This window comes from Camelus ferus, chromosome 6 (genome assembly GCF_009834535.1).
Source record: "Camelus ferus isolate YT-003-E chromosome 6, BCGSAC_Cfer_1.0, whole genome shotgun sequence".
In the NCBI taxonomy this organism is placed as follows: Eukaryota; Metazoa; Chordata; class Mammalia; order Artiodactyla; family Camelidae; genus Camelus; species Camelus ferus.
In genome coordinates, this window is record NC_045701.1 from 9,561,023 (window position 1) to 9,588,153 (window position 27,131).

At 43.8% G+C, this 27,131-nt stretch overlaps 1 protein-coding gene across 2 annotated transcripts in view; it reads right to left on the bottom strand.

Moving 5' to 3' along the window:
- Positions 1-380: 380 nt before the first annotated feature.
- AQP9 (aquaporin 9) overlaps positions 381-27,131 on the bottom strand; it is a 36,170-nt gene continuing 9,419 nt past the window's right edge. Inside the window, exons 2-6 of one of the 2 annotated variants that reach the window (XM_006181701.3) lie at positions 14,726-14,852; positions 9,821-9,958; positions 8,319-8,437; positions 6,319-6,536; positions 381-1,365 (exon numbers count right to left, since the gene is read on the bottom strand). In XM_006181701.3, the coding sequence (XP_006181763.1) occupies positions 1,191-1,365; positions 6,319-6,536; positions 8,319-8,437; positions 9,821-9,958; positions 14,726-14,852 (777 nt within the window). In that variant the 3' untranslated portion in view covers positions 381-1,190. The remainder of the gene's footprint in view (positions 1,366-6,318; positions 6,537-8,318; positions 8,438-9,820; positions 9,959-14,725; positions 14,853-27,131) is intronic. The other variant, XM_032481096.1, reaches the window with a different exon arrangement.

Sequence of the window (27,131 nt, forward strand, 5' to 3'; positions counted from 1 at the left end):
ACCAAAAGTGTCCCTCCCCAGATACTGCCAGGCATCCCCTTGCAGGGATCGTGGGTGGGAGTGGGAAGGAGCAAGCAGTCCCCTGCTGAGAGCCACTGCTGTCTAATCCCTGAGGACCCCAAGACCAAGAATCCTACCAGGAATTACCTGGCCACCACTCGACATGGTTCTCAGGGAGACCTTAGACCCACGTAGTTTTAACAAGGCAGTGTTCTCAACGCTGGTTGCCTATTAGAATCACCTGAGACATTTACCAATGCCCAACTGAGCGTTAGTATTTTTTTAAAAAAGCTTCCCAGGGCCTGTTAAATTGTAAACAGGACAAACGACCTCTGAACCGAGTGTACTGAGCAGTCTTAATATTTATAAAAACACCAAAAAAAAATCCACCCCAAATTTATTTCAAATAGGAAATACTAAGTAGTTTCAGAGCAAGAAAAAATAATTCCATTTGTCAGTAGATTAGAGAACATAGGCCCCAGGGGACATGTCACATTTGCTTTTTGTTGTTCTGTTATCATCACAAAGTAGTTGAGAAACTGGATACCTCTGGGCATTGTGAGCTTTGTAGCAGTTTGACTGAAGGCGCCTCTACTCGATGGAGAGCAATTTCTCTGGTGCTTGTAAATCACAGACTCTTTTGACCAAAGTGGCAGGGAGGAGCCTGGCCAAGAGGAAATTCCTGGAAGGTGAAATGTCTGGGATTGGCAGGGAAGGAAGATCAAGACTTAGCAAGGCTAAGGGTGGCCTAGGAAGGGAAGCCTTCTGATAATGTTCTTCAGCAGATGAAAAATATGACCCAGTGGCTTCCTCTTTCCTTTGTTAGTGTTTCAGCAACAGTGGGAATAAAATAAGGAAGTTCTTGATAACTTAGGATCTGGATGGATGATGCCCAGAAGGCGTACATGTTCTGGCAGCTGCCAGTCATGGCCAGCCAGGAGGGGCTGGCCAAGGTTCTCATCCAGCTACTGATCTTCCAGAAGGTACAGGATGCATTGGATGATGTTCCATTTTCCATGTGGTATTAGGCAACTCACTTAACTTCCCTGGGATTTTGTTTCCTTATCTGAAAGGTGAGCAGCATAGTACTTACCCTGGACAATCACTGTGACAATTAAATTAGACAACGTGCTGTGTGAAACGTAAAGCGGTACCGGCAGCCAGCTGTAAACCCAGAGCCAAGCACGCCATTACATGACCGCGTCAAGCTCGTGTTTCTCTGGTTTGTCCTCTGGTTGTTCTGCCTCCAAGTCTGCCTTAGGGTCTGGCTGGTGGATTTCAATGAAAACAACGTAGATGAGGCCTCCAATGGCAGCTCCAACAAAAGGGCCCACCACGGGAATCCACCAGAAGTTGTTCCCAGCTCTGAAAGCAAACAAAGAAATTAGTGATACACCACTTGGCCTTCCTCTGGGTATTAATGCTAGTTATTCAACTAACCACCTAGTCTTATCAGCAAGAGCTAGGACCTGTACAGCACATGGAACTATATTCAATATCTTGTGTTTGCTTACAATGGAAAAGAATCTGAAAAAGAATATATGTATATGTATAATTGAATCACTTTGCTATACACCTGAAACTAATACAACATTGTAAGTTAACTATACTTCAATTAAAAAAAATCAGCAATAGTATAAGGGCTCTAACTGTAGCTTGGCAACCATCATCCTAGATTTTCCATTATACCTGATTTCAGATGATCTGTCCCATTGCCTATTAGTACCTGTGAGAGAAATGTACCACTTATTTCTTTTAAGAAAACATAGTCCCTGGACCTATGGTCAAAACTGAGGGCACCCAGGGAAGATTCAGGTTGATTATTCAGGAATGGCCTTTCCCTCACCCTGAAATAATGAGTCCTGGGGATTATGGATGAAAGGGATATGTGGAGAGATTCCTGGACATCAGTGGTGTATGGGGGCAATTACAAATTAATCAGAAAACATTTGCCAATGAGTGAATGAACTTAAATCAAAAGTGGCTATCTGAATTACCTACTAAGTATAATTTAATTCACTACTTATACTTTGAGGTCACAGCTTACTTAAACTTACTCTCTGATAAGGACTTTCATTCAGTGATTCCCTCTCCCCTCCAAAAATCCTCAGTGTCAGTACATTGTATTGGAGGTACAGTTCTGGGCGGAAGCAGGTGCCCCTGTGAATTGTCACCATCTTTTTTGGGGACAGAAAATCCATTTAAGTAACTCCGTAGGAAGGACCATGAGTGCTTAGAAGCAAGTAAAACTATATAATATATTATTTAAGGGTATGTACATTTGAGATACAAACTTTTCAAAAGTGGGGGAACAATGAACAAAAAAATTCAGGATAATGCGGAGGAGACAGGAAAGAGGAGCACACAGCTCTGCAGCTACAGTGCTCTGTTGGGGGAAGGATCCGCGCTGCTTATTTTCTTGTTACGCTTGCTAACTATACACATGTTCCATGGACCTTTTGTTTATATACAATTTTGATTACAGCGTATAATAAAGGAAATAAGCACAAAGCAAGGGGCTGTCCTAGAATTCATGAGACCTAGTTTTAATCTCAGGACGGTCCAGAAGGTCTTTGGGCAAGTCTCCCCACCTCTGAGCTTCATTCTTCCACTAAAAGGCGGTCCCTTCCACTCGGATCATCCGAGTACTCTCTTAGATCATAAACCTTGGATCATCAATGCGGACTCACAATAAGGTTATAAATCTTAGACCATAAATGCAGGCTCCAGGGGAGAGCACTGAGATTGAGCACAGCGGCCACCAGATGTCACTCTTACTGCATGGGAGAGAATGCTGCGCTCAGCGGTTCTCACAGCGCCCTTTCCCACGCCTCCAAATCCAGGTGGAATTTTCTGAGAGGCACCTGGGCTTTAAAGAACTAGGTGCCTACTCTTCAGGTAAGCACATGAAGCAAGTGTAAGCCAACTTACGTGGTCCTTCCTTTCTTCCATCACTAGTTGAAACAAATCTCTCACTGTCCTTTAACAGATTAGGGTTCAAGATGCCTGCCAGCACACATGTCCTTTCACTGGCTGGACCTTCTACCTTCCAACAGAGTTGAATATACTGTGCCAGGGTCATAAGTCTTAAGTGGAGGAGCTCAGATGTGGTTCCCTGCCTGGCCCAGTCTTAAAGGTAAACGAGGTCATTTGCATGCTATGATTTGGGGAGGGGGGTGCCAGGAAAATGTCTGTGTTAATTGCTTGAGGTACCATCACCAGGGACTCATTCTTTTGGTTAAACTATTTTAAAAATTAACAGTACCCCTGAGATGCTTCATCCATTAAGTTATTAACACTTCAATGTGAATTAGTGAAGACAACTTGCTTAGGAAACATCCTAATACTTAAGAGAAAAGCAAGAGTCAGCCAGGGTCTGTCTGGCCCTTGTCAGGCCCTCTGGGGCCCAGCTTCCCATGTCATCCTCACTGCGTGCCAAGCAGGGACAAGTGAGGGTCCAAGAATAAGGCAGTCTGGGTTTTACCTGAGACCTCAGGTGTGGATCCAAACCAAGATACCTCCTGGGATGCTTACCTCGGATGTAGGACCCTGAAAGGATGGGACACTCTAGGGACACTCTGGAGTCCTATTACCCCTCAAAAGTTTTTATAGGAACTTTCTGGTTGAGGACTGTCAGCCAGCCTAGTTCTTTCCTAATTGATTTCTACCCCCTCTGCTTCTTTTAATCCATTTTATATAATGATGTCAAATTAATTTTCCTAAATCAAAGTTCTAAACATGTCAGTCTTCTGGCCTAAATCCTTTGCTGCTCCCCATAAACTAAGAAAAGACAGTAGGAAAACCCCAAAATTCTCCTTCTAGGAGTCTAGGTGCTCTGTGATCTGAAACAATTGCCCTTCCAACCTTCTTCATGCACCCTTCCAGCCAGTTCGTGTGTTATTTTAACATTTTGTCTTTGGATATAAAGTCCTCTCTGCCTGAAATATCCTCTCTGCCCCCATTTAAGCACGTCCAAATACTACAAAATGCCCCTGCTTTCACCCCCTTATTCTTAAATTTGGAGATGCAAACCTTCTCTCAACTCCTGGAGTTCATTAGTCATGTCTTTTTAATGGCACATGACAGCTTCTACTTGTGTCAGAGCCTGAGTTCACTCTTCAGAAACAGAACATTAAATAAAGTGTGATGGGCAGCGACAGTGAGGGCCTTTTTAGCACAGGGCCTTGGACCAGAGATCAAGTAGCTTCATGGATGAGTGAACGAGGGGGAAAGACCCAGATGCTCACAAGGGACGTGATGCTAGGAGTCTGGCATTACGTGATGTCATCATTCTCCCGCAGACCTGGTCTCCTACTGTAAACTGAGCAAAACAAAAAGAGAATAGGCAAGATCTCTACCTGTTTCAGAAACACCATCACTCCTAAAGCTTTGGGTGAATCACCAAGCAGGGCTCAAAGCGAGGGCAGGTCACTGTGGGGCAGCTTTGTTCTAGGGGTCTGTGTGAAGCTCACAGAGGTGACTTGGTGGCTGGGGCAGTGGTCTCCTGGAGTGAACCTCAGGAAGTTGGGATTAAAGGAGATTCATGGGCTAAGTCTGAGCTTTGGAAATAAGAAGGTCTTTAACATATGTTTTTGATGCTCTTTGGAAGAACACAAAGGATCCTTCCTTTTGGGGACATTCTGTTCAACCTTTTCATGTTCCAGGAGTGATCATTCTGGAGCAGAGCTTCTCAGCTGTGGCACTCTTAACGTTTTGGCCTGAATAATTCTCTGCTCGGGGAATCTGTCCTGGGTTCTGTAAGATGCTTAGCAGTGTCCCTCTACTGGCCTCTGCCCACAAGATGCTGGCGACAACTTCTGCCCCCACCCTCCCCAGGGTGACAACCGAAAGTGTAATCAGGCATTGCCTAATGCACCTGTGGGCAAAATCACCTCTGCCTAAGAACCACTGCTATAGAAAATTCATTGTATTTTACTTGATTCTCTTTGTATCCATGATCTCCTAGGACATGTGTGGCACACAGCATTTACCCATTCTTTTGTTCAATAGCTTTCATTGAGAGCTTTCTGTGTGCCAAGCCCTGTCCTAGCCACTGCGGACACAGCAGTGAAGCACCGTCCAGGCCCCTGTCTTCACGACGCTCATGTTCCAGCAGCTGTAGCGCCATCTGTGCTGGTGATCAGAATGGTGTCAGTGATTTCAGTTACTCGTGTTTCATGCTGGTGAAGGCAACCCAAGCTCTCACTTAAATAAACTCATCCCTTGAGTGCGACTATATATGCAGGTCAGCATTAGGGATGCTCCAGCGTTTTGTTCTCACAGCAGACATTAAACTAAAATTAGCTCACGTGTATATTTACTACTTCTCGTTCTCCGTGTTAGAGCCCTGTTTCCTGGGGAACCACGAGGAGTCCCTTTCCCACAGAGAGATGTGATGAGTGGATGGGGACCGGCCAGCATGTCTTTATGGGGAGAAAGTGGGAAGGAATTGCTGGGGAAAGTTTGTCCTGGGAGCTTGGTACCAGCAGTTGGCCTATTTCCTCAGCACATTCTGAGGTAGCAAGCCCACGGTCTTGCCATTTCCTGTGCACAGCCAGACTCTCTTTTATGTCTTTCTGCCAGGACTTTTTAAACTTCAAGAACCAGCTCGGCGCTCAGTTCTTCAGTGGTGCCTTCCTTAACTGATGCAGGCAGAGCTGGTCACTCCCTCGTCTGTGTTCCCTCAGCACTGTGTTTCAGGGGTTGCCGAAACACTTGTTACCTTGTTCAGGGCCAGCGTCTTAGCTGAATTTGAAATTTCCTTGCCTAGCACAGTGGCCACAGCATAGATAGCACTCAAGGAGGACCTGTCGAGTGGATGAATGAAGCAAAGCTAGCATGGTTCATTAGGAAGGGCCCTGGAGTGGTACCAGAGGATGTCAATTCTGCCCCTAACTTTGTCACAAAGTGAATATCAGACATGCCATACAACTAAAATACTCACATAAAACCCATGTACCAATGGAGAAATTATTATTATATAGGACAAATCTGTGTCTTTTGAATTTTTTGAGAGACTCTCTGTCTTTCTCTGTCTCTTTGTCTCTCTCTGTCTCTCTTTGCCTCTGTCTCTGTCTCTGACTGTTTCTCTGTGCCTGTCTCTTTGTCCCCCTCCCCCTTCTCTCTCTCTCTTCCACACACATACACACACACCCTGTATCACCAATGAAATATTCCACACTTATGATGAGAATGCATTTAACCTCCACCCTCCCATCTGTCCTCCCTTGGACCCCCAGGTTGAAGCACAGCTTCCCCCAGTGAGGCACAGCATGAAACTTTCTCCTTTCTCCTTTCTCCTTGACCATTGTTACTTACGTGAAGACCTCAAACCCCCATCCTGCCAAAGCAGTGAAAAGCCTGGGACCCAGGTCTCGAGCCGGGTTCATGGCGTTGCCACTGTTCATCCCCAGAGAGGAAGTAAGGACAGCAATCAGGAGGCCAACAGCAATGGGCTCTAGACCTCTGGGGACTCCCAAGTTTCTCGAGTCAAAAATGGCAAAGACAACAATGATGAGGAACATGGTGGATGCTACCTGGGGAGGGAGAAAATGTACAAGGGGGTTAGCTTAGCTTGCTCCCACTTGCCCACCTCAAAACTCATCCCCTCTTGTTAAAAACAGACATAGGAATAAGTAACCTGCACGGGTGAGCACTCTGTGCCAGACACTTCTTGTCACAGCTGTGCTAGACGTGAGTGCTAATATCATTCTCCGCCACAGATTAGTTACCTGCCCAAGGGGGCACTGCCAGTGGCAGTCGCGTGTGGATCCAGAGAGTTCACTCAGGAGACTGCCGTCTTTACTGCAATCTCGTGCTAAGCTACTACCCAGCCAAACAGAAAGCAAGCTGCTGGCTGGAAAAATGAACCAAGGGCCTCCCTCAAACTGGTGAGAAAAATAATGTGAGGCATCAATAGGTAAATGGGCAAAAGAAATGAAAAAAAAATTCATGAAAGAAAAATAGACTTAAGAAACAAGTAAGTGGGCAAAACTGATTTGTAATGAAAAATAAAATGCAACTAATACCAAATGTTAGGGAAGTGATGCCGGTTCTTTCAGGCTTCCCTAGTTGAACTAAACTCATACTACACTTTGTAAAGGCAGTTCAACAGTAGTTTAGCAACATGCATTAAAAAATTATTATTTACTTAATTTGACCCAGTTGGATATGTGAGAACCATACCATGGAAATAATCTAAAATATGGGGAAAAATCTTAAAACAAATATGCAAATAAATAATGAAGCATTATTTATAGTACTGGAAAACTGGAGTCCACATCCACAGGGAAAAGGCTAACTATATTACAGGGTGCCCATTCTGTGGTCAGTTATATAGCCATTAAAAGCAGTAAATATAAAAACGATATGGCAGCAACATTTAAAAATTCATATGATATTCAGTTAAAAATTATATGTGCATTACATTTTATATTTGAAAACACGCATAAAATGCAAGTTGTAAGAGATTTTGCAAACAATAACAGCGGTGTTCTGAAGTGGTGCAGTGTAGCAGGTGTTTGCCCCACTCTCTGTTTTCTAAAATTTCCAAGTGATCATTTAACTTTAACAGCTAAATGACAGCTACTATTGTCCAAGTGCTTATTATGTGCCAGGGACGTCACATACTTTCTCTCGTTAGAACTTCACAAGAATCCATGAGATAAATTCTATTTATTGCCAGTTTACAGACAAGGAAATGTGGATAGCGGTTAAGAAACTTGACCAAGGGCACACAGCTCATAAGCAGAAGAATCAGGATAAGAATCAGGCAACTGATTTTAGACCAGAAGAGTTGTGCTGTTGGCTATACCACAGGTGCTTGGATGCAGCTTGTTTAAATGTCAATAAGGCAGAGACACTTCTAGCTGCCTGGAGAGTCTGGATAAAACTGTGCACATGGGGAGACACGGACAACCCGTGATACTCTCTCAACTACCACACTTCACAGTTCTTGAACTAAGATAAAAATGTCTTTTCTTGAGGCGTCCATGTTTTAGATCACGTGCACAAAAGAGACAGTTAGAGTGAAGCAAACCCTAATGCCCCTACAGGGGTTGAAGTGTCCAGTCATCCACTTCTCTCTGAACCTCAACTGATGTGAAACGGTGTATATATTAAAGAGGAGGCAGGAGACTTAGTGGTGTCAACTTTGGCAAGGGCAAGAATTGGTCAACAAAGCTTGGCTTACGCTTAGGGACCTCTGACTTTGGAAACATAGCCTTTCTTTTCTGATAGGCCTATGATGTTCATATACATCCCCCTCATTAGATTATGTCTTTTCACCAAAGCTAAGTCTTTGCTGAATGTGCACTTACTTGTTCTGCGAATGCATTTGCCAGAGACAGATACGGAGCTGGGTATGTTGCAAAAATGTGAGCTGTTGCATTTTCTCCCACGATGAGCAGTTTTCCACCAGCAAAAGACATAAATGCATCTACGGAAGACAGAGCCCTGGCACATTAGTGTCCTCTGGGCAGGGGTGAGAGGGGCCTCAGCCAGGTCCTGTGATGAACAACTAACTGCAGGCAGACATGCAGGTTCCGCTTGGCAGATCCACATCATTTGCCTCTCTTCACTTCGCAGTATGGTTGTTTTAGGGACGTCCAGAGAAATCCCAGCACGGCGGGTCAGGGAAAGAAAGCCCCGGCTACCCTTGATGGTTCACTCCAAACTCTAGCCAAATCCCCACTCAGTGGATCCCGGGATCCAGTTTTCTCTGGGGGAAAATCTTGGAATTTTCAAGATTGACCTGAAGCCAAAGTGAAGCTTGGACCTACTCTAGGCAGAATTCATGATGCCCAGTGGGGTCTCCATAACTCCTAATGATAGTCCAGAATTTGAGGGTGTCAGGTACAGTGAAGATGCCCTTGGAGCAAGGGACAGAGCAGTCCCTGGCACTGCCAGCGCCGCTCCCAGGCCTCTCCTGCCACAGCAGCCAGCTCTCTGGGCTTCTGATCTGGTCTTGAATTCCTATTTACTCTTTCTACACTCTTGTTTCTTAGAACATGCTATGGGAAGAGGTCCCTTTCCACAATGTATCTCTCTTAGGCTTGGCTCATAAAGTCTAGTTCCTAAGAGCTTCAGTGTGAGAGACATACAATATTGAAACTTGCCTTGGGTTGGAGAGAAGGAACTACTTTACAGTTGATTTTATGGACCCCCAAGATTTTTTAGTGTGAAGGGCCTCAGAAGTCATCTAGTTCAATTCTTTCATTTTCCAGAGGAGGAAACTGCGACCATTAAGGTCAGACGACATACACAGCTACATACTCGGTTCACCTGGAACTAAAGTCTGGGTCTTCGATGATCAGTACTGTGGTTCCCCCAGGGCTGTTGCAGAAAGGAAGCCCTGGCTATTGGACGGGAGAGAGATGTTCCCTACCCAGCCCATTTCTCTCTGTACTCCCTCCCTTCAAAGACTTTGTTCCAGGTTCCCTCTCTAAATACTTACTCATCAGACCCTTTCCCGCCAGTCCATGGCTCCTCTCCCGGCCAAATCAGGGAAAGCCCTGGAGAAGCCACTGGCCTGTTGCTTATTCCGGCATTGCTCACTGTAGTGCTGGTTGGGTCTAAAGATAGACTTCCTTTAAGTTCTGCTCTGCATTTAAGTCGTGACCATTTTCATTAAGGGGCTTCATGAATTTGCCCTAATGATAATGTTGGCCCCGTTATTTAGAACTTAGGACTCTTAGAACTGCCTTTAAAGTGTAGAACGCTTCCTGTTCCTGGCTTATCTCATCTCTTCCAACCAAGTAATCCTGATTTTCAACTTAACGCACAGCTCTCCCTAATATCTGGACTCAGGAGCTCTACTCACCATAGTAAATGCCAAAGAGGACTGCGGACCCTGCAAAGGCTCCTAAGAGCTGGGCGCCCACATAAAAAGGGAATTTGACCCACTTCATCCGTCCAAAAAGACACATTGCGAAAGACACGGCTGGGTTGACGTGTCCACCTGCAAGGAAGAGAAGGTGATTAGGAAAGTCAGAGGGTAGGCCAGAGAGAATTATTGTGAGGAAAACCTTATCTGGAGACCTCAGACAGAACTCAATCTTCTAAACAGGGGACTGTATGTTAGGAGACGCGGGTGTGTGTGTGTGTGTGTGTGTGTGTGTGTGTGTGTTGAGTGGAGAGGAAGGGGATCTTACCACCCTCATGGCATCATTAGACATTGTTTAGGAAGTTCAGCTTTCTGAAAGGGAAGTCAAATATAGAAAGAAACTTGTACTCAAGTGGTTCATTTTCTTTCTATTTTTCTTTCTTGCTGTCTATCTGTCTTTCTTTCTTTCTATCTACCTACCATCCATCCATCTATCTACTGGGTTATGCCTATCTATAAAGCAATAACCCCAAAGAGACTGATGTAAACTGTTAACTTCAGTATATTGTTAAGGGAACATACTTACACATCTAGTAATTCCTGAGTCCACATCCAGAGGTCACAGAAGCAAGGTTAGAACTAAAAAGAGACGTCTCTTTAAGGGGAAACGGCCCCTCCTCCACGGTCTGTGCCTCTCACTGAGGTAAGGGGCTCAGTTTACTCTGGGGTGGTCACAGCGTCTGGGTGGATTCTCTGCAGTCCCTCTGGGTAAAGGATGTGTATCTCACACACAGAAATGGAGCAGCATTCCATTCACTCCAACCTCAGCTCTGACTTGAGACGTCAGCCTCCTTGATTCTCATGTCTCTGCAAGACCAGAGAGAGGGCCTGCTCTGGGGTGGGTCCCTGATATCCCCCGCTGGCTTCACTGGTAGCAACAACACTTACTGAACACTTGCGAGATGCTGTCACAGGGGTATGACATGTGCTTGGTCCCCCTAAGAACCCAGTGAGACAGGTACTACTCTAGCTAATCGGTGAGGAAACTGAGGCACAGAAGTAATGTCTTAAGGCCACATGGCTAATGAGTGTTAGGTCTAGGATTCAAGTCCAGGTTTATTTGAACTCTAGGGCCTGTGTTCTAGGTTATACCTCTTTCAGTTTATAAAAGTTTCTCTGCCTTAGAGGGCCAGAAAATAAAAAAGAATTTCAAAAATCATCTCTGAGCACGTGGGCTTGCTTCCTAGGTGCAAAGCGTACTTACTTATGTGAAGAGTATGGACCACGTCTTGGGGGGGAGGGCATGAGTGTCTCTGGCAATGTGGCCACACTGAAATGTGGGCCTGTGGCTTGTGGGAAACAGTGTGAACAAAGGAGTGATGGTGATGGTGATACTTTGCCATTTGAACCCCGCTTCCGCTGCTTTTGGAAGCCTCCACCCTCAGCCTCCGCCGTGAAGAAAGCCATGCTTTTCCTGAGTCTCTAAGCCAATGTGGGAGGGGTTCTGGCTGCTGGCTAAACCATGAGGGTCCTTTCTTCACCAGTCTCTGCCACTGGGGGGGCTAATATAAACAAGAAAATGCCAATATATCAAAGCACAGATGACTTCCTAAAGCCTTACAGACATGTCTACTGTTTTGTCTTACTTTTATATCCAAGAGGGTCACAGTTCTGGAGACTGGCAGGAGTACACCTTACTAGGAAAGCTGGAAACAGGGGTTAAGAGAGGGGAGCGCAAGGGCAGTGGGAAGTTCCTGAAGTCAGCCCTGTTCCTCTTCTCCCAGAGGCTGGCTGGAGGGTAGCTGCCACCCAGCCAGCCTGGAGGGACCCATTGTGAAAAGACAAGGGGACATAAAAAATCAACTCCAATCAAAAATACTTCCTCTCAGATGAGCCCACCAATGGGGGATTTATGGTTTAACACGCTCTTCTTCCAAAATAAAACTTGCTGTAGTTAGGCTTATGCTTTTAGCCTCTCAAAAGCACCCAGAGACAGGAGCTGTTTGTTACTCACCTTGACCTTCACATGCTGCAAGGCACTTAGTAGGTATTCAAGATATGAAAGTTGGGGAAGTAAATAGAGTCCTTTATTCAGATAGCTCAGACTGCAAAGATCTACAGAAGGAAAGTTGTTTGGGGGTCAGAGAGGGTGTGTCTGGGAGGGTGCTCCGCGAAGCAATGAGGGAAGTTTCTCCTTGCAGAGGTGAGTGATCACTCAGCTTACCCAAAGGACAGAGCAGAGCAGTGTAGTGGAAAGAACATGGGTGCTAGAGTCAGAGAGGGCCACTCTCAAATCTTGGCCCTGCCAAGGTTGTGATGATCAGATTATTCCCATGAAGAGCCCAGGGGGTGTAGATGGAGCCCACGAGGCCTGAGATGAAAGTCTTACATGAGCAGGCCGAACTTTTCCAAGGTTCTGTCTTAGATGGGTCCCCTCCTCCCCACCACCCACAGATAAATCTGTGATAGAGATAATATTTCATTTGTCATTAAGCAAAGCTTTTTTGCTTTTTTCAATGAATTTTTACTGCTTATAAAATGCTATATCAAAAACAACCGCCATAGTATAGGGACAAGTAAGCAATGTAAACACTTCTTGGGGGATGGTGCGTAATTAGGGCGTTATGAGTTCTGATTGGCCAGATTGGATTGCCAGACTACTGGCATATTCTCAAGGGAGCAGGGTGCGGTAACTGCCTTGCAGTAAGGTGATGTTTTATATTCCAAAACCAGATGTCAGCTGACCTTACCAGTCTGGACCACAAAGTGGGATCCCATTTATGTTTATGCCCAGTATACATTGGTTATTTTTGGAATTCTCAAAGAGGGCCTCACATGTGCCCACAAACCAATGTGTTAGCTGCAGCCACCTTAAGAAAGTCACCTCCCACCATGTAGTCTTCCTCTCCTATTTCTGAGGCTGCTGAAGCCAATACTGAGTCTGCGTGGATGTCATTGGTGGGCCAGTGTGTTGTCTGTGCATGTCCCCCCCAGTTCTCAGGGAGCCTGGATATAACTAATAGAGATGGGGAAATAATCCTCCTTTCCAACTCAATGCTACCTTTTATCAGCCAAGCTCAGATACTGCTCTACCTGTACTTTGAGATCTCACAGTCTCTCATAAACAGTTTGGACAGCTCCAGAGCTGCGCCCGGAAATAACCTCTAGTGAAAACGGTCCCGTCAGTTCTAGCCCGCACCCCTCTGAGCACAGGGGCTTAACCCCAGGCTAAAGGCCAGATGGGAAGACTCCACACCATCCGTCACTCCCTCTCCTCCTTCCTGCTGGCCCCTGCCCCTTTTCCTCCTGTGGCAACTCCAGATATACCAGTGGATGCAAACAGACATTGTCAGCAGTGGTGGCGAAGGGTGTTAGCTACGTTGGTAGAGTCTGGGACCAATTTACCCTAAGTAAATATTTGATGACATTCAATTCAGGGTTTTATGCAGGTGAAATACTGCAAAACCACATTTCCACCTAAAAAAAAAGAAAAAATAGCTGAGAATATCCCTACATTTATATTGCATGGTTTGTGGAAACCACACTTGTGTGGATGCAGTTGGGAGCATGTAGGGGGAGACATTGGAGCATCCTACCTGCTTATTCGAAGCCAGGAGTGTGTTCCGTGTCTGGTGTCAAGGCCTGCACTGTAATTAAAGCCTTGGCACGTTCAGGGTGGTCCCTTGGTTATTCCTGTGCCTTAGGTAGGCAGTACAGTGCTGGGTTCACAGCAAAGGTTCGGCAAGAGTTTGAACAGAAACACTGCTCATGCCAAAAAAAACTGCACGTACAGGACTCTGTAAGCCAGATTGCACCAGGATCTGAGTCTGCCTGTGAAATGGAAAGGCTGCCAGCCAGCAGATGACTGTTCCCCTGCCCAGACCACAGAGGCTCTGAGAGGGTCTGTTTGGGGCACTGTTTAGTGCTCCAAAGGGAGTATTTATCTCCAGGCCTGGCAGCTCAACTGCAGGATTCTCCAGCTGGACCACTCTGCCCAAAGGCCCTGCCTGCCCTGCCCTTCCCATGATAGACCATTGTGGGATAATGGAGACCTGTGCTTCGCTGTCATGTAGACCTGGGTCAGGTCTTTAATCTGCCTCTTTACCAGCTCTAGGACTTCCAGCAATTTTACTCAATCCCTTGGAGCTCAAGTTTTCTCTGTAGAGTGGACAATAATGCCTGCCTCCTCAGCCTGCAGCTGGAGAGGAGAGAGGAGATAAAGCCTGTATGGCACCCAGCACAGAGCCCAGCATGCAGGGGTTACCTTTCTTCCCTTATTACCAGCAGTCTTGCCTTGGTGTTCTGAGCCCCCTGACAAGGCTGCTGAAGATTCTACAAGCCTTTGGGAACTGGATCATTTCCACAGTCCCTTCCTAGGTTCCCAGGCCGAATTAAACGTCATTTCATTTTGCTTTTCAGAACCTTGAGAATGGCTCCTAATTAGCCCACCCCTCAGGGCAGGATTGGACCAAGCCCTTCAGGACTAGGTCTGCACCTCCATGAAAGCACCAGCCGTTTTGCAAGTGACCTAGACTCTCTCTCATTGCTGTAGAGAGAGGTCTGGGGACTTGCCTCTGTTGTAGTGATCTACACTGGGCTGTTCAGCGTGGGGCAGAGCTAGTAAAAGATTGTATTCACAGAGGAATTGTAGGATTCAGTGGCCAGATTTAGGAAGCAGTCAGTTCTAAATGCTAACGCCCATCTCTGTCTCTTGCTAAATGTTGCCTTTGCTCAAGTCACCATTTGCTGGCCATTTAAATTTTGTTGTCTATGAAAAATAGAATCAAATACATATTCTTGCAGGACTGTTGGGATCTAAAAACTAATGTAAAGCACCCAGCACTGTGCCAGCACGTTGGAATGGCTGAGCTAACAGCAGCTACTATTAGTTTTACTACTTACCAGAGACACCTCCAGTCACATAAATGGCCATCGCAACTGCCATTGGAAATCCAATAATGATAGTGACGATTCCTCCAAAATGTCCTCGACTGAGGACAGCCTGGGCAACAGAGCCACATCCAAGGACCTGGGATGAGAGGAAACTTGGCAAGTGAGTGCAGACGGCCACAACCAAAGACAGCGAAAAGTCAGAGTAACAAGAAGTATATTTCAAGCAAACTCACGTATTGGGCTGCCACAGGCTTCACACAAATCGAATTATAACCCTCTAGCTACGCACAGATAGCAAAGTGGTGGTCCTAGGGCTCGCCTGGCTTCCCGATGAGTTTCGTTAGGCCTGCACAGTGTTGGAATTTTGTACGGGTAATTTCACACAATGATCCAGACCTCTGGCTTTTATTTTAATTTTTTTTTTTTATATTTGAGATAATTGTAAATTTACATGCAGTTGTAAGAAATATCACAGGAAAATCCCACATACCTTTTGCCTATTGGTTCCTTTCAGTCAATTAGAAAATTCAGCAACGCATAGGAAAATAATTTCCTGGGACAGAGTGGCCATAGGTTGCTCCCTTTAAACAGAGTTTGAGTCCTCCTAGCTGGCTCACTTCACTTGCGCGTTTAAGTCTTCTTCCTGGCCCCTGCAGGCATTTGAGTTTGCAATTGCTGCTCTAAGGGCTCTCAGTATAAGCCAGATGGGCTCAGAACAATTGTATGCACACCCAGAAAGTGGGAGGGCCATTTTTACCTTGTAAAAGGCCAGTAGAGGCTAAAATGCCAGAAAGCAAAAGACTACAGGGGGACAGAAGGTCTCTTCTCCCTGATGAGGCTGTATTTTCCCGAGAGCAGAGGCTGCCAAACCCACCGCTTCTTGCGTTCCCTGTGGCACCAGGCACAAGGCTGCAGGCACTCCACAAACCTTTGCACAAGGAAGGCGAAGTATCATCGTGAGCCTCCGAAAGTCTCCAGCTGATGGAGGCTCTTTTGGAGAATGCAGTCAGCATTCAGAAATGTTTGGAATAAACATAATATGGTGCATCTACCAGCAGAATGCTATGCAGTCATAAAATAGAATGAGGGAGATCTGTGTGTCCCAAAGTGAAAAGACCCCCAGGGTTTATTATTAAATTTAAAAGCGATGCAGAGCAATTTTAAAGCAGACTGCCAATTGTATTAAAGACACACTGTAGGTATTTCTTTTTATATGCATGGGATATCTCCATGAAATAGGATTGGACACTGTGTGAGGAAAGTAGGTGGCTGGGACAGGTACTGAGAAAGAACTTTTCATTATGTATCCTTTTCTCTTTACCAACTGTCTTAGTCCATTTGGGCTGCTATAACGAAATACCACAGACTAGGTGGCTTATAAACAACAGAAATTTATTTTTCACAGTTTTGGAGGCTGGAAGTCCAAGATCAGGGCCAGCATGGTCAGATGAGGGTCCTCTTCCAGGCTGTAGACTTCTCTCTGTGCTCTCATACAGTGGAAGGGCTGAACTAGCTCTCTGGGACGTCTTTCATAAGGGCTCTACTAACCTTACTCATAATGGCTCTGCCCTCAGGACAATTTCTAACCAAAGGCCCCACTTCCTAATACTGTCACCTTGGGCATTAGGTTTTCAACAAATTCAATGAACCAAGGGGCAGGGGAACTACAAACATTTAGACCATAGCACCATATATTTCCTAATTTTTAAAAAATATGTCATATATATTGAATAACCAGTTAAAACCATTTAATCATGGCCCATTAGAGAAGCATTTGGTAAGAAAATGTGATAAATATAAATAAATAAATAAACAAACAAACACACCACATACATACACAGTGGAATATTATTTGACCATAAAAAAGAATTAAAATTAACTCTTGCCATTTGCAACAACATGAATGGACCTTGAGAGCATTATACTAAAATAAGTCAGATAGAGAAAGACAAATACCATATAATTTCACTTATATATGGAATCTAAAAATGAAAAACAAAAAGCCAAGCTCACAGATAGAGAACAGATTGGTGGAGTTAGGGGGTGGGTGAAATAAGTGAAGGGAGTCAAAAGGTACAAACTTCCAGTTATAAAATAAATAAGTCATGGGGATGCCACGTTCAGCATGGTGGCTATAGTCAGTAATACTGTATAGCATGTCTGAAAGTTGCTAAGAGAGTAAATCATAAAAGTTCTCATCTCAAGAAAAAAATCTTTAACAGTGTATGGTGACAGATGTTAACTAGATTTATTGTGGTTGGTAATCATTTCACAATATACATAAATATCAAATCATTATGTTGCAAAACTGAGACTAATATAATGTTATATGTCAATTTTAACTCAGAAAGGAAGGAAGGAAGGGGGCAGGGAGGGAGGGAGAAAGAGAGAGTGAAAGAAAGGGAGGGAAGGAAGGAAGGATGGAAGGGAGGGAAGGTGCGAAGCAGGGAGGGAAAGGGAAAAAGAAAGAGAGAAAAAAAGAAAGATTTGGCGAGGAGGGGTTATTGGGAAAGATGAAACAGTCGCATACAAATTTGGTAGGAAAACAACAGGACAACAAATGACCATCAGCCATCCTCACATCATGCTTAAAGAGCCACTGTGGTCCTGGTGGAATAAGTTCTGGGCTACAGGATCATTAGATCGTTGCTCTTAGATGTGCAGTGGTCAATCTTTTTCTAGAATACATATTCCAGTTTAGGTTTCATAACTCAAGAGGAGCCAACTGGAGGTTAGGGCTTGGCATCAAGTGAATAATTAGTTAAGGGCCTGTGAGGAAAGGTTTCAGAAACAAATGTATTCCAGGAAAAAGAGATGACAAACATGAAGACTTCTTACCAGGAAGATAATAACCAGATACTGCATCTCTTCACAAAAGAATGAGAAGGGAAGTCTGAATGTGAAATATGGCAGGTTGCACAGAAACAATTTCCTGACAGTGATGAATTAGTTCTAAATAGCTCCCCTGGGGCCCATTTGTGAGGCCCTTCAGAGAAATATAATTTACAAACAAGGGATATTTAATACATGTGGAATGGTTTTGGTTTACTCCTCCCTGAAGGCAGAGAAATTACCTAGATGATTTTTTAACATCCTGTTTAGTCCCTGATCCTAAGATATACTGACTTAGTTCTACCACTAGACAGCAGGGACAGGTGAGAGGACTGGACATCTGGAGGGTAGCGCCGGGGCTGCATATCTCACACACAAGGCTGTCTTGACGTTGTTCACAGGCTTGGCTCCAGACCCTACAGTGAATGCTAAATAAAGTTGCAGCAGGAACATGTTCCCTTTTCTCCTTTCAAAATACAAAGAAACAAAAAAATCTCCTGGGTCCATTTCATAGCCTACCAGTTTCACCTAGACTTGACATTTTATTTTTTATAGGATCCCTGTCTATTATAATAACAGAATTAAAAGCACCTTGGTGTCTTTCTTTCTTTTTAATTTAAAGCCAATTAAATGCCCTGGGCACAACTTCCAAGCTAACCAACATTTTGGTAGCATCTTCTGAAAAGAGGAAAAGAACATTCCTGACGGCTGAGATGACCTGATTTAGACAACTCCTTTCCACACCGCGAGCATAGGAAGAGACGCATTCAGACACAGGCCTATCCTGAGACAGGAATACTTTACAGATAAGCTTCTTCCCTCTTCTATGGTGTGATGTGCATGCACTTGGGATAGTCTACAGGAGGCATAAAAGCTTTGAATGGCCGAGTGGACCTGGCAAGGCTTCTGCCCTGTCAAACTTCGTTAAGACTAATATTCTCTTCTCCCACCATAGACGCTGAACTTGCTTTTCTGTTCTTGTCTAGGGAGGATAACTGATGCTGTGCACTGCAGGAAAGGAACAGGAGGAGAAACGAACAAGGTGAGGACCTGAGTTACCCTAGTCATAAATTGCTACTCAGATGATTTCAGCCCATATTGACATCCTTGCTTCCTAATTTTTAAATACATTTATTATAGCCTGAAAAGCAATGAGGAAGACAGGTAACTGCCGACCAATGTCCTTCCTTGCCTGCCTCCTCCCACCTGCATTCACTGCACTAGAGAAGCAGATCTTGGATATTCTAATGTATCATGGTCTGATTGCTAGGGAATTGGCCAGCCACTCTGGTTTCCTTCTTCTGTGTGCGCAGTGTAATTTTTTTCCTTAAAAATGAGAGCACGACCCTTCATGGTATTACTGATAGAATTTCCAACATGATTCCCTGCTCTGACCTATAAGAACTGCCATACAGTTCCCCTCCGTAGACACAAGAACAGCCAATTATCATATCCATCCTGTCTCAATTTTTCTGGAACCCCCATTTAGAAATCTTTTTAGGACCCATCACCCTTTCACATTCTTCCTGCTAAGCCTAACCTCTTTTCTCTGACGTTCAGTTGTACTGTCCGTACTGAACGAACAGTACTTAATTGTTTTCCAAGTGCCTGATCTTGGTTTCCTTATCTAGAAAGCAATCTCTAAGATTCCTTTCCATACCAATAGGCAATAATATGCTAGTCTGTTCTGTTCTAGTCTGTTTCCTTGGGTGTTGTGTTTCCCAAGTCCACCACCCACTCCTCCTATGCATGCCATCCACAGGCCTCCACGGTCTCTTCCACCTTCGTGCCAGAATCCAGCACCTGCCTTCTCCAGGAGAGTTAGAAAAATCACAGAATCGTGTAGCAGAGGGGAGGTATTACAAAGCTACAGATCTAGTCTTCACTGTGCCCCGCAAAGTTCTTATTCATCTCTTATTCATATCTTCCCAATATTTTCACCAAGCCTTCTCTTTTTTCATTAGCCTAAGCCACCTGATCCCCTTTCTGCAAGTAGCACCACCTTCTACTTGACTCAGCAGCTGTCCATGGCCTTGAAGATCAATGGCAATTCAGAATGTCATATAAACATTGTGTTCCAGTTATTCAGTGCTATGTAACTAACTCCCCTCCAACTTAGTGGTTTAAAATGGTAACGTTTATTTTGCTTGTGAATCTGTCATGTGGGCAAGGCTTGGTAGAGCATCTTATCTCTGCTCCATTTAGTATCAAATATGATGGTTTAAAAGTTGGAGGACTGGAATTATCTGAAGGCTCACACAGTCACACGTCTAGTGGCTGATGCCAGCTGTCGGCTGATGCCTCAGATGGGGCGCTGGCCAACACACCTACAAATGGCCTCTCTGTGTGGCTTGGCTGGGTTCCCAGGGTGAGCACTGTGTGGCCTCCAGAGCCTGCATTCCTAAACCCTCCGTCATGCTACCTTAAGAGAGGTTCCATGGTATAATGGTTAGCACTCTGGACTCTGCATCATGCCACCTTGCAGCCTTGGCACTACATTGTTCCGAACTCAGTAGCAGACAAACTACAACATCCAAAATGGGCATTAACCTGGCCTGTGTTGGTTACCTTTAGGAATAGGGGGCTCATTACCACATCAGGCAGCTTGTTCTGTATAGTTTTGGTGTCCCAGTGGTTGAGGAGTCCTTTCTTATCTGAAGCTGGAGTCTTCTTTCCATCCTAACTTCTGTCCATTAACTCCTGGCTTACTCTTGGGACCACAGAGAAGAAGGCTGTTTCACACACCAGGCATTCCAGTAAGTGGAGGGAGCAAAGAGTCCTCCCTGAGTTCGTTTCTGTCCCTTCATCTCTAACCCCTGGGGCTCCTCAGATTCCCAGTGAGTCTCACTTGGATAAGCTCTAGGTTGTCAGCATTCCTCTTAAAACACAGAGCCCAGGAATGGGCACAATCCTCCCTTATTTTTTTTTGAGCCTTTAAAAATGTTTGTTAAGACTAAAAATCCTGTACAGGCTCCTTAGAGAGAATATAAAGAATACATAAAAATATAAAGAAAATAATAAAACACAATGCCTTTACCCACAAACAGACATGATAAATATTTTGGGTTATTTCTCCCCAGTAATTTTTAAAAATCACATATTTATTTATTGAGGTATGATTGACCGACAATACCATGTTAGTTTCAGGTGCACAACACAGTGATTCATTATTTTTATACATTACAAAATGATCACCCCAAGTCTAGTTAGCATCTGTCATAGTTCAAACTTATTACAATATTACTATGTTTTCCATGCTGACCCAGTGACTCACGTGTTTTGTAACCGGAAGTTTGTCCCTCTTAATCTCCCTCATCAATTTCACTCATCCCTCCACCCACCTCCCACACACACACTTTGGCAATCACCTGTTTGTTCTCTATATCTATGAGTCTGTTTCTGTTTTGTTACGTTTGTTTATTTATTTTAATTTGAGATTCCACATACAAGTGAAATCATACAGTTTTGTCTTTCTCTGTCTGACTTATTTCACTTAGCATAATACCCTCTAGGTTCATTCATGTCATCACAAATGATAAGATTTTACCCTTCTTTATAGCTGAGTAATATTCTATTGTATGTGTATACACACACACACACACACACACACACACACATTTTCTTTATCCATTCATCTGTTGATGGACTCTTGGATTGCTTGCATATCTTGGCTATTATAAATAATGCTGCAGTGAACATAGGGGTGCATATAACTTTTCAAATTAGTGTTTTTGTTTTCTTCAAATAAATTCCCAGGAGTGGAATTGTTGAATTATATGAACTTCAATTTTTATTTTTTTGAGAAACCTCCATATTGTTTTCCATAGTGGCTGCACAAATTTACATTCCCACCTTTTCTCCACATCCCTATCAACACTTGTTATTGTTTATTTGATGATAGCATTCTGACAGGTGTGAGGTGACATCTCATTGTGGTTTTGATTTGCATTTCCCTGACGATTCTTGTTGTTGAACATCTTTTCATGTATCTGCTGACCATCTGACTGTTTTCTTTGGAAAAATGTTCAAGCTCTATGCCCATTTTTTCTTTTTTTTTTTTTAAATTTGAAGTATAGTCAGTTTACAATGTTGTGTCAATTTCTGGTGTACAGCATAATGTTTTAGTCATACATATACATATATATATATTCCTTTTCATATTCTTTTTCATTATAGGTTACTATAAGATATTGAATATCATTCCCTGTGCTATACAGTAAAAACTTATTGCTTATCTATTTTATATATAATAGTTAGTATCCGCAAATCTAGAACCTCCAATTTATTTCTTCCCACCCCCTTTACCCACTGGTAACCACAAGTTTTTTTTCTATGTCTGTGAGTCTGTTTCTGTTTTATAAGTAAGTTCATTTGTGTCTTTTTTTTTTTTAGAGTCCACATATGAGTGACATCATACGGTATTTTTTTCTGTCTATTTCTGGCTTCACTTAGAAATGACAATCTCCAAGTCCATCCATGTTGCTGCAAATGACATTGTCCTTTTTTATAGCTGAGTAGTATTCCATTGTAAAAATATACCAAAACTTCTTTATTCAATCATCTGTTGATGGACATTTAGATTATTTCCATGTCTTGGCTATTGTATATAGTGCTGCTGTGAACATTGGGGTGCATGTATCTTTTTGAATTAGAGTTCCCTCCAGATATATGCCCAGGAGTGGGATTGCTGAGTCCTATGGTAAGTCTGTTTTGACATTTAAGTCTCCCCAAATTCTTGAGTTATTTCATTAGTATCCAAATTTACTCAATCACTGGACATAATACTATTAAATCTGAAATATATTAATATGTGCATATGAGTGTATAAGAGATTGACCTCAAGAGGGACTTGATTGAGATGATATGAGATCAAGATTTCTCTTCTGATATTTCCAGAAATAAAATGGTGTTCGCACTATTGCCTCAACCACTTTTGCCAGGTGAGAAAAGAGAAGGGCTGCAATCTGGCATGTAGGAGTTAGATTTCTAATAGCCAGGCCTCCTGGAAACAGAAGATATCAAATAGAAGGCTCGGACCATCACAGTCTCTCTTTTTTGATGAGAATATTTTGTCTTTGTAGAATATGGTTAAGGACACCTTCAGGGCAGAGTCACACGCTGGTGGTCCATGGCTGGGGACAGCCTGTAAATAGGATGGCCTCAAAGATATGGTTTGTTTGGCCCACATGGTGATTTTTTTTTTAATTTTAGAAATTGTTGTCAGTATTTAAAAATAGGAAAGTTATACATGGAACTCTGGATTTCTGTCCATTCTTGAAGAACTGGAAACTCTGATAAAGCTTTACCCCAGTCCTGTTCAGCCACAGTGGAGAGAATCTGTGCGGCAGATGCCCCCTAAGACAGGGCGTAACACTGTCCACTTCCTCCTTAACCCCACCACGCCTGCTTCACTCAGATATTTTACCTGCCTGATCTTAGTTAGCTTTGGGGCCATTGACCCCCATCTTAAGTCCTGGGAAGAAAAATCCTTTTAGATTTTGGTGCCAATGACTTCCTGGCCCCACAAATACTGAGGTTATGATAACACACCCGGACTGAGATGCACGACAGCATCTCAGTTCCTGGAGGAAGGCTCTCTGGCTGCCTTCGAATGAAGGGCTAACAAAGGGCAAAACTTCGTCAAAGGAGGTAGGAATAGACCACAAAACACAGTCCCAGTCTTAAGAAGAAAGTCATTTGGGGACTTGCTAAAGGCTCTCCTCCCCCTGTAAGCATTTTGTTTTTTGTAACTGGGGAGGAAGGAGAACAAACCCCCATCTGTCAGTACATGGGTCTCTGCAGACTGTGGCCCTCCGGCCGGTGCTACAGGTGTGTGCAGCCACAAGTCCCACATCCTACTCCACCTGTCTACAAACCTATTTAGCCCGTGCGACTTTGACCATTGGAACATGTGCTGATAATAGTAATAGCAACAACAATGTCAAGTGCTGTCTATTGAGTGCTGTCTCTGAGCTGAGCCCTTTCCAGACATTAGCCCAGGAATCCTCACAGCGACCCCGAGTCAGGTCCTCTTAGAGAGGTTGAGAGGTCAGTAGAGTTCCTCACATTCACGTGGGCAGTAGCATGTGATAAGGCCCAGGTTGGATTGCACATAATTTTGACTGCTGGGTGGTTGACTGAGCAGGTATTTACAGTGTGTGTCCCATTAGACCAGGCACTCTCACATGTGTTACTTCCGTCATTCTTCCTGACACTTAATCCCCATTTAAAAAGTGAAAGACTGGATGGCTTAAAAAAAAATCATACAGGTAGTAAGTGGCAGATTCTGACTGGAGCCAGGTTCCCTGATTCCTGGTCCTGTGCTTCTCCTGTGACTACTGCTACTATCTCGGTGGGGCCACGTGGTTTCTTTATTGGGACAGAATGCCTATTTATGTGCGGCTTTCCAGTCAGTTACTTTCAAAATTGGAAAATAAAACTTTCTCAGTCATAACAGAAATACTCCCAAAGAACCAAGACTGAAACCTGGACTCTCTGGTTAAAGATGAAGCATCGGGCGGCATGTGGCCTGAGATAACATCAGGACGCGATCCATCACCTCTCGAGAACCAGCTGTACTTCAAAAGAGATGATGTTAACGCAGACTCATAAAAAGAGAGGCATCTGAGATTTGAGAACGAGGTGAATGGGCAAATGGCCAACAGCGCTGCTCTCCAAGTGAAAAAGCGTACCAGGTGCCAACGCAGGCCTCAGAAATGAGAGGTGACTAAACAGTACTGTTTCCACTAGGCTGGAAAGAACAGTACTCTCCTTTTCTGACCTGCACCAGGTACTCACATCCCTCAACTCACCCAAAACAATGGTAGCTGGGACAAGAGCTTGATCATGATCCCAGGGCCAGAATAAGAAACGAATTAATTATTTACTAAGGTGGGCGTGTTCATACTAGGATAACTGTGGGGCTGAGTGTGCTGGGTGTGGATGGGGGGTTGGTGAGGACAGTTCTCTCTGTATTCAGAGTGGCCCAGCCATGTCAGGTGAACCTCAGATCACTCTCAAATCTGGAAGATCCTTGAAGACGGGGGAGTTTGGGGCACTGATTTGTTTCTTACGTTCATTCCAGGGCCTGCAGTTCCCAAAGTATAGGAGTTCCATGGGGTACTCCTCAAAAAAAGGGATTTGTGGGACAACTATATAATTTAGTCTCCTTTTAGAGATTTACAGTGAAGATTAAAGGCTCTGATAATTCCTGCAGTTGAGAAAACTGCTTAACTTATTTTAATGTAGTGTTTCCAAAGCATATTTGGGAAGGACAGCATATTTTCTTTCACATAATTCTTGTTTGCAATTTGTGAAACTAGTGTTCTTCAGAACACATTTCGAGCAACTCCCTAAAACACTCGGAAGGGATAAATTCCACTGAGTGAGCTCAGCGGGGTGAAGAAAATATGCATGAACATGTAAAGAATTTTCAGTTACAAAGGATGTATATGATAAAATATAAGAATTTGTGTCCTTCCCACCCCAGACTTTATTTTTTATTTTCCATAAGTAATTACTATCAATACTTTCTGATATATTCTGTTAAAAAATACACATGTGTGTGTGTATTTTTGCAGATAGGAGTATTTTATACATACAGTTTTCTGCCTGCTTTTTCATTTGAATAGCTTAGTGATTATTTCTACATCAGCATACAAAGATCGGCCTCATTATCTTTAATGGATGCACAAGTCCATTGTGGAGATGCACCCCGATTTCCTTAACCAATCACTGGTTGATAGAGGCTCAGGTTTTGGGGAGAGGTTTCCTTCTACGAAATTTTCAGAGTCTAAGCCATGTGGGCTGATTCGAGGATAGGAGGGACTAAGCCCTCAGGTCCTTTTTGGTCATTACTGACCATTCCAGGCCTGTATCTTAGAGCATGTCAGCCAGTCTATCAAGATGGTCGAGAAGGCTGGTGGTGAACATTCTGCCGGCATGTTTTCTCTTAAAGAATTTGCTTTGCTTGGCAGGGTCAGTGAGGGCAGCAATCCTACCTCAGACATGAAATAAGGTGCCCACTAGACGCATGGAGTCACTGCAGGGCTCTTTTAGCATTTGGATGGTGGGTTGTTCTCTCACTTCTCTGAGGCTTCCCTTCCTCACATCCTTCACTTTATGCCGCACGTACATCACAAGGCTGATGAGTAAGGAGGAGCCAACTTCTGCTCTCGTCCCGTGTTCTCCTTTCTTGTTAAGTAATGAGAACATGTTGCAACAAACTTTGTCACTAAAGAAAAACTAACCAACCCCACTTCTGGAAAGGAGAAAACAAAAGTACTTCCCCTTTGAAAGTAATTAAAATAGCAAGTTTTCCGGGTCAAAATTAAAACTCAGAGATCACAAGCAGGGCTACGTTTGGCAGAATTAAATTTGGCTTTGTGAGTCTGCCGCCCTCAGATCAGTGACTCGGAACAGACTTTTCTCCCCAGGCCCTTTGGAACTCTAAAATTTCCCAAGTTAGTCTGGCCCTTCAGGCTCATTGCTGATAAGGGGAAGCCTGCGGGACAATCCTTCTTCAGCTGATACTGACTCAGGCTCTAAGGACTTGAGAGAACCAGCCTCATTTGGAGAAGGCATGGGGTTTCCTAGTCACTCATGGTCATGCATCCCACGTGGGAGAAAGGAAGCAGAGAGTGGTTCTTTAGAGTGAGTGCCCCTCACCACAGCACCCACGTTCATCAGGCTTTATTCAGCTCTCCACTTCACAGTAACCGTCGCTGGTAGTGATGTACTGGGCGACCTGGCAGAAGCAAGTGCAAACCTGTTCTAGAAGAAAAGCGACTCCCCAGGGGAGGCCATGTGGCGTTCCCGCACTGAGTAATAAGCCTTCCTGCAGGGTTTACAATGCAAATTCACAAAACACTCATGGAAATGATCCTTTGTGAATGAGTCAGTAGATAAAATAAGCAGGATGAGTAGCTCCTCCAAAATTCGAGATGATGGAACTAAAATACCATAAACGTATTAGGCTTTAGTGAGTTAAACGGATTAAAAAAGCAAGGGAAGGGAAAAGAAAGGCAGGTAAGGACAAGAACCAAACAGAACTTCTAGAAATGAAAACATGTTGATGTAACTGAGGACTTAATGAATGTATTAAATAGACACTAGAGATAACTGAATAGGGAATTAGTGCATCAAAGGACAGATTTGAGAACATGACACAAAATTCAACGTGGAGAGATTGGGATTGAGCATATGTACAAATATAATAGGAGTTCTAAAAGAAGAAAATAGAGAATCTGGTGGAGAGGTAAGGTGATAAAGCTGAGAATTTTTCAGAATTGCTGAAAATTGCAAATCTTTAAATTAAAGATGAACCCTGAGTACTACTACAAAGAAAATAAATTCACTCAAGTCATAGTTTAGTGAAATCTCAGAGGAAAAAAAGAGATAGAAACTCATAGTAGTAGCCAGAGAAATGCAGATTATTAAGGACAAAAATTAGACCAACAACAGACTTGTCAACAGCAACAGCAGAGACACTGGGATGACACCTGCAAAATGCTAAGCAAAACCAGTCATCAACCTAAAATCTGTCAGCTAATTCATCACTGAACTTTGAAAGACACAGGCAAAG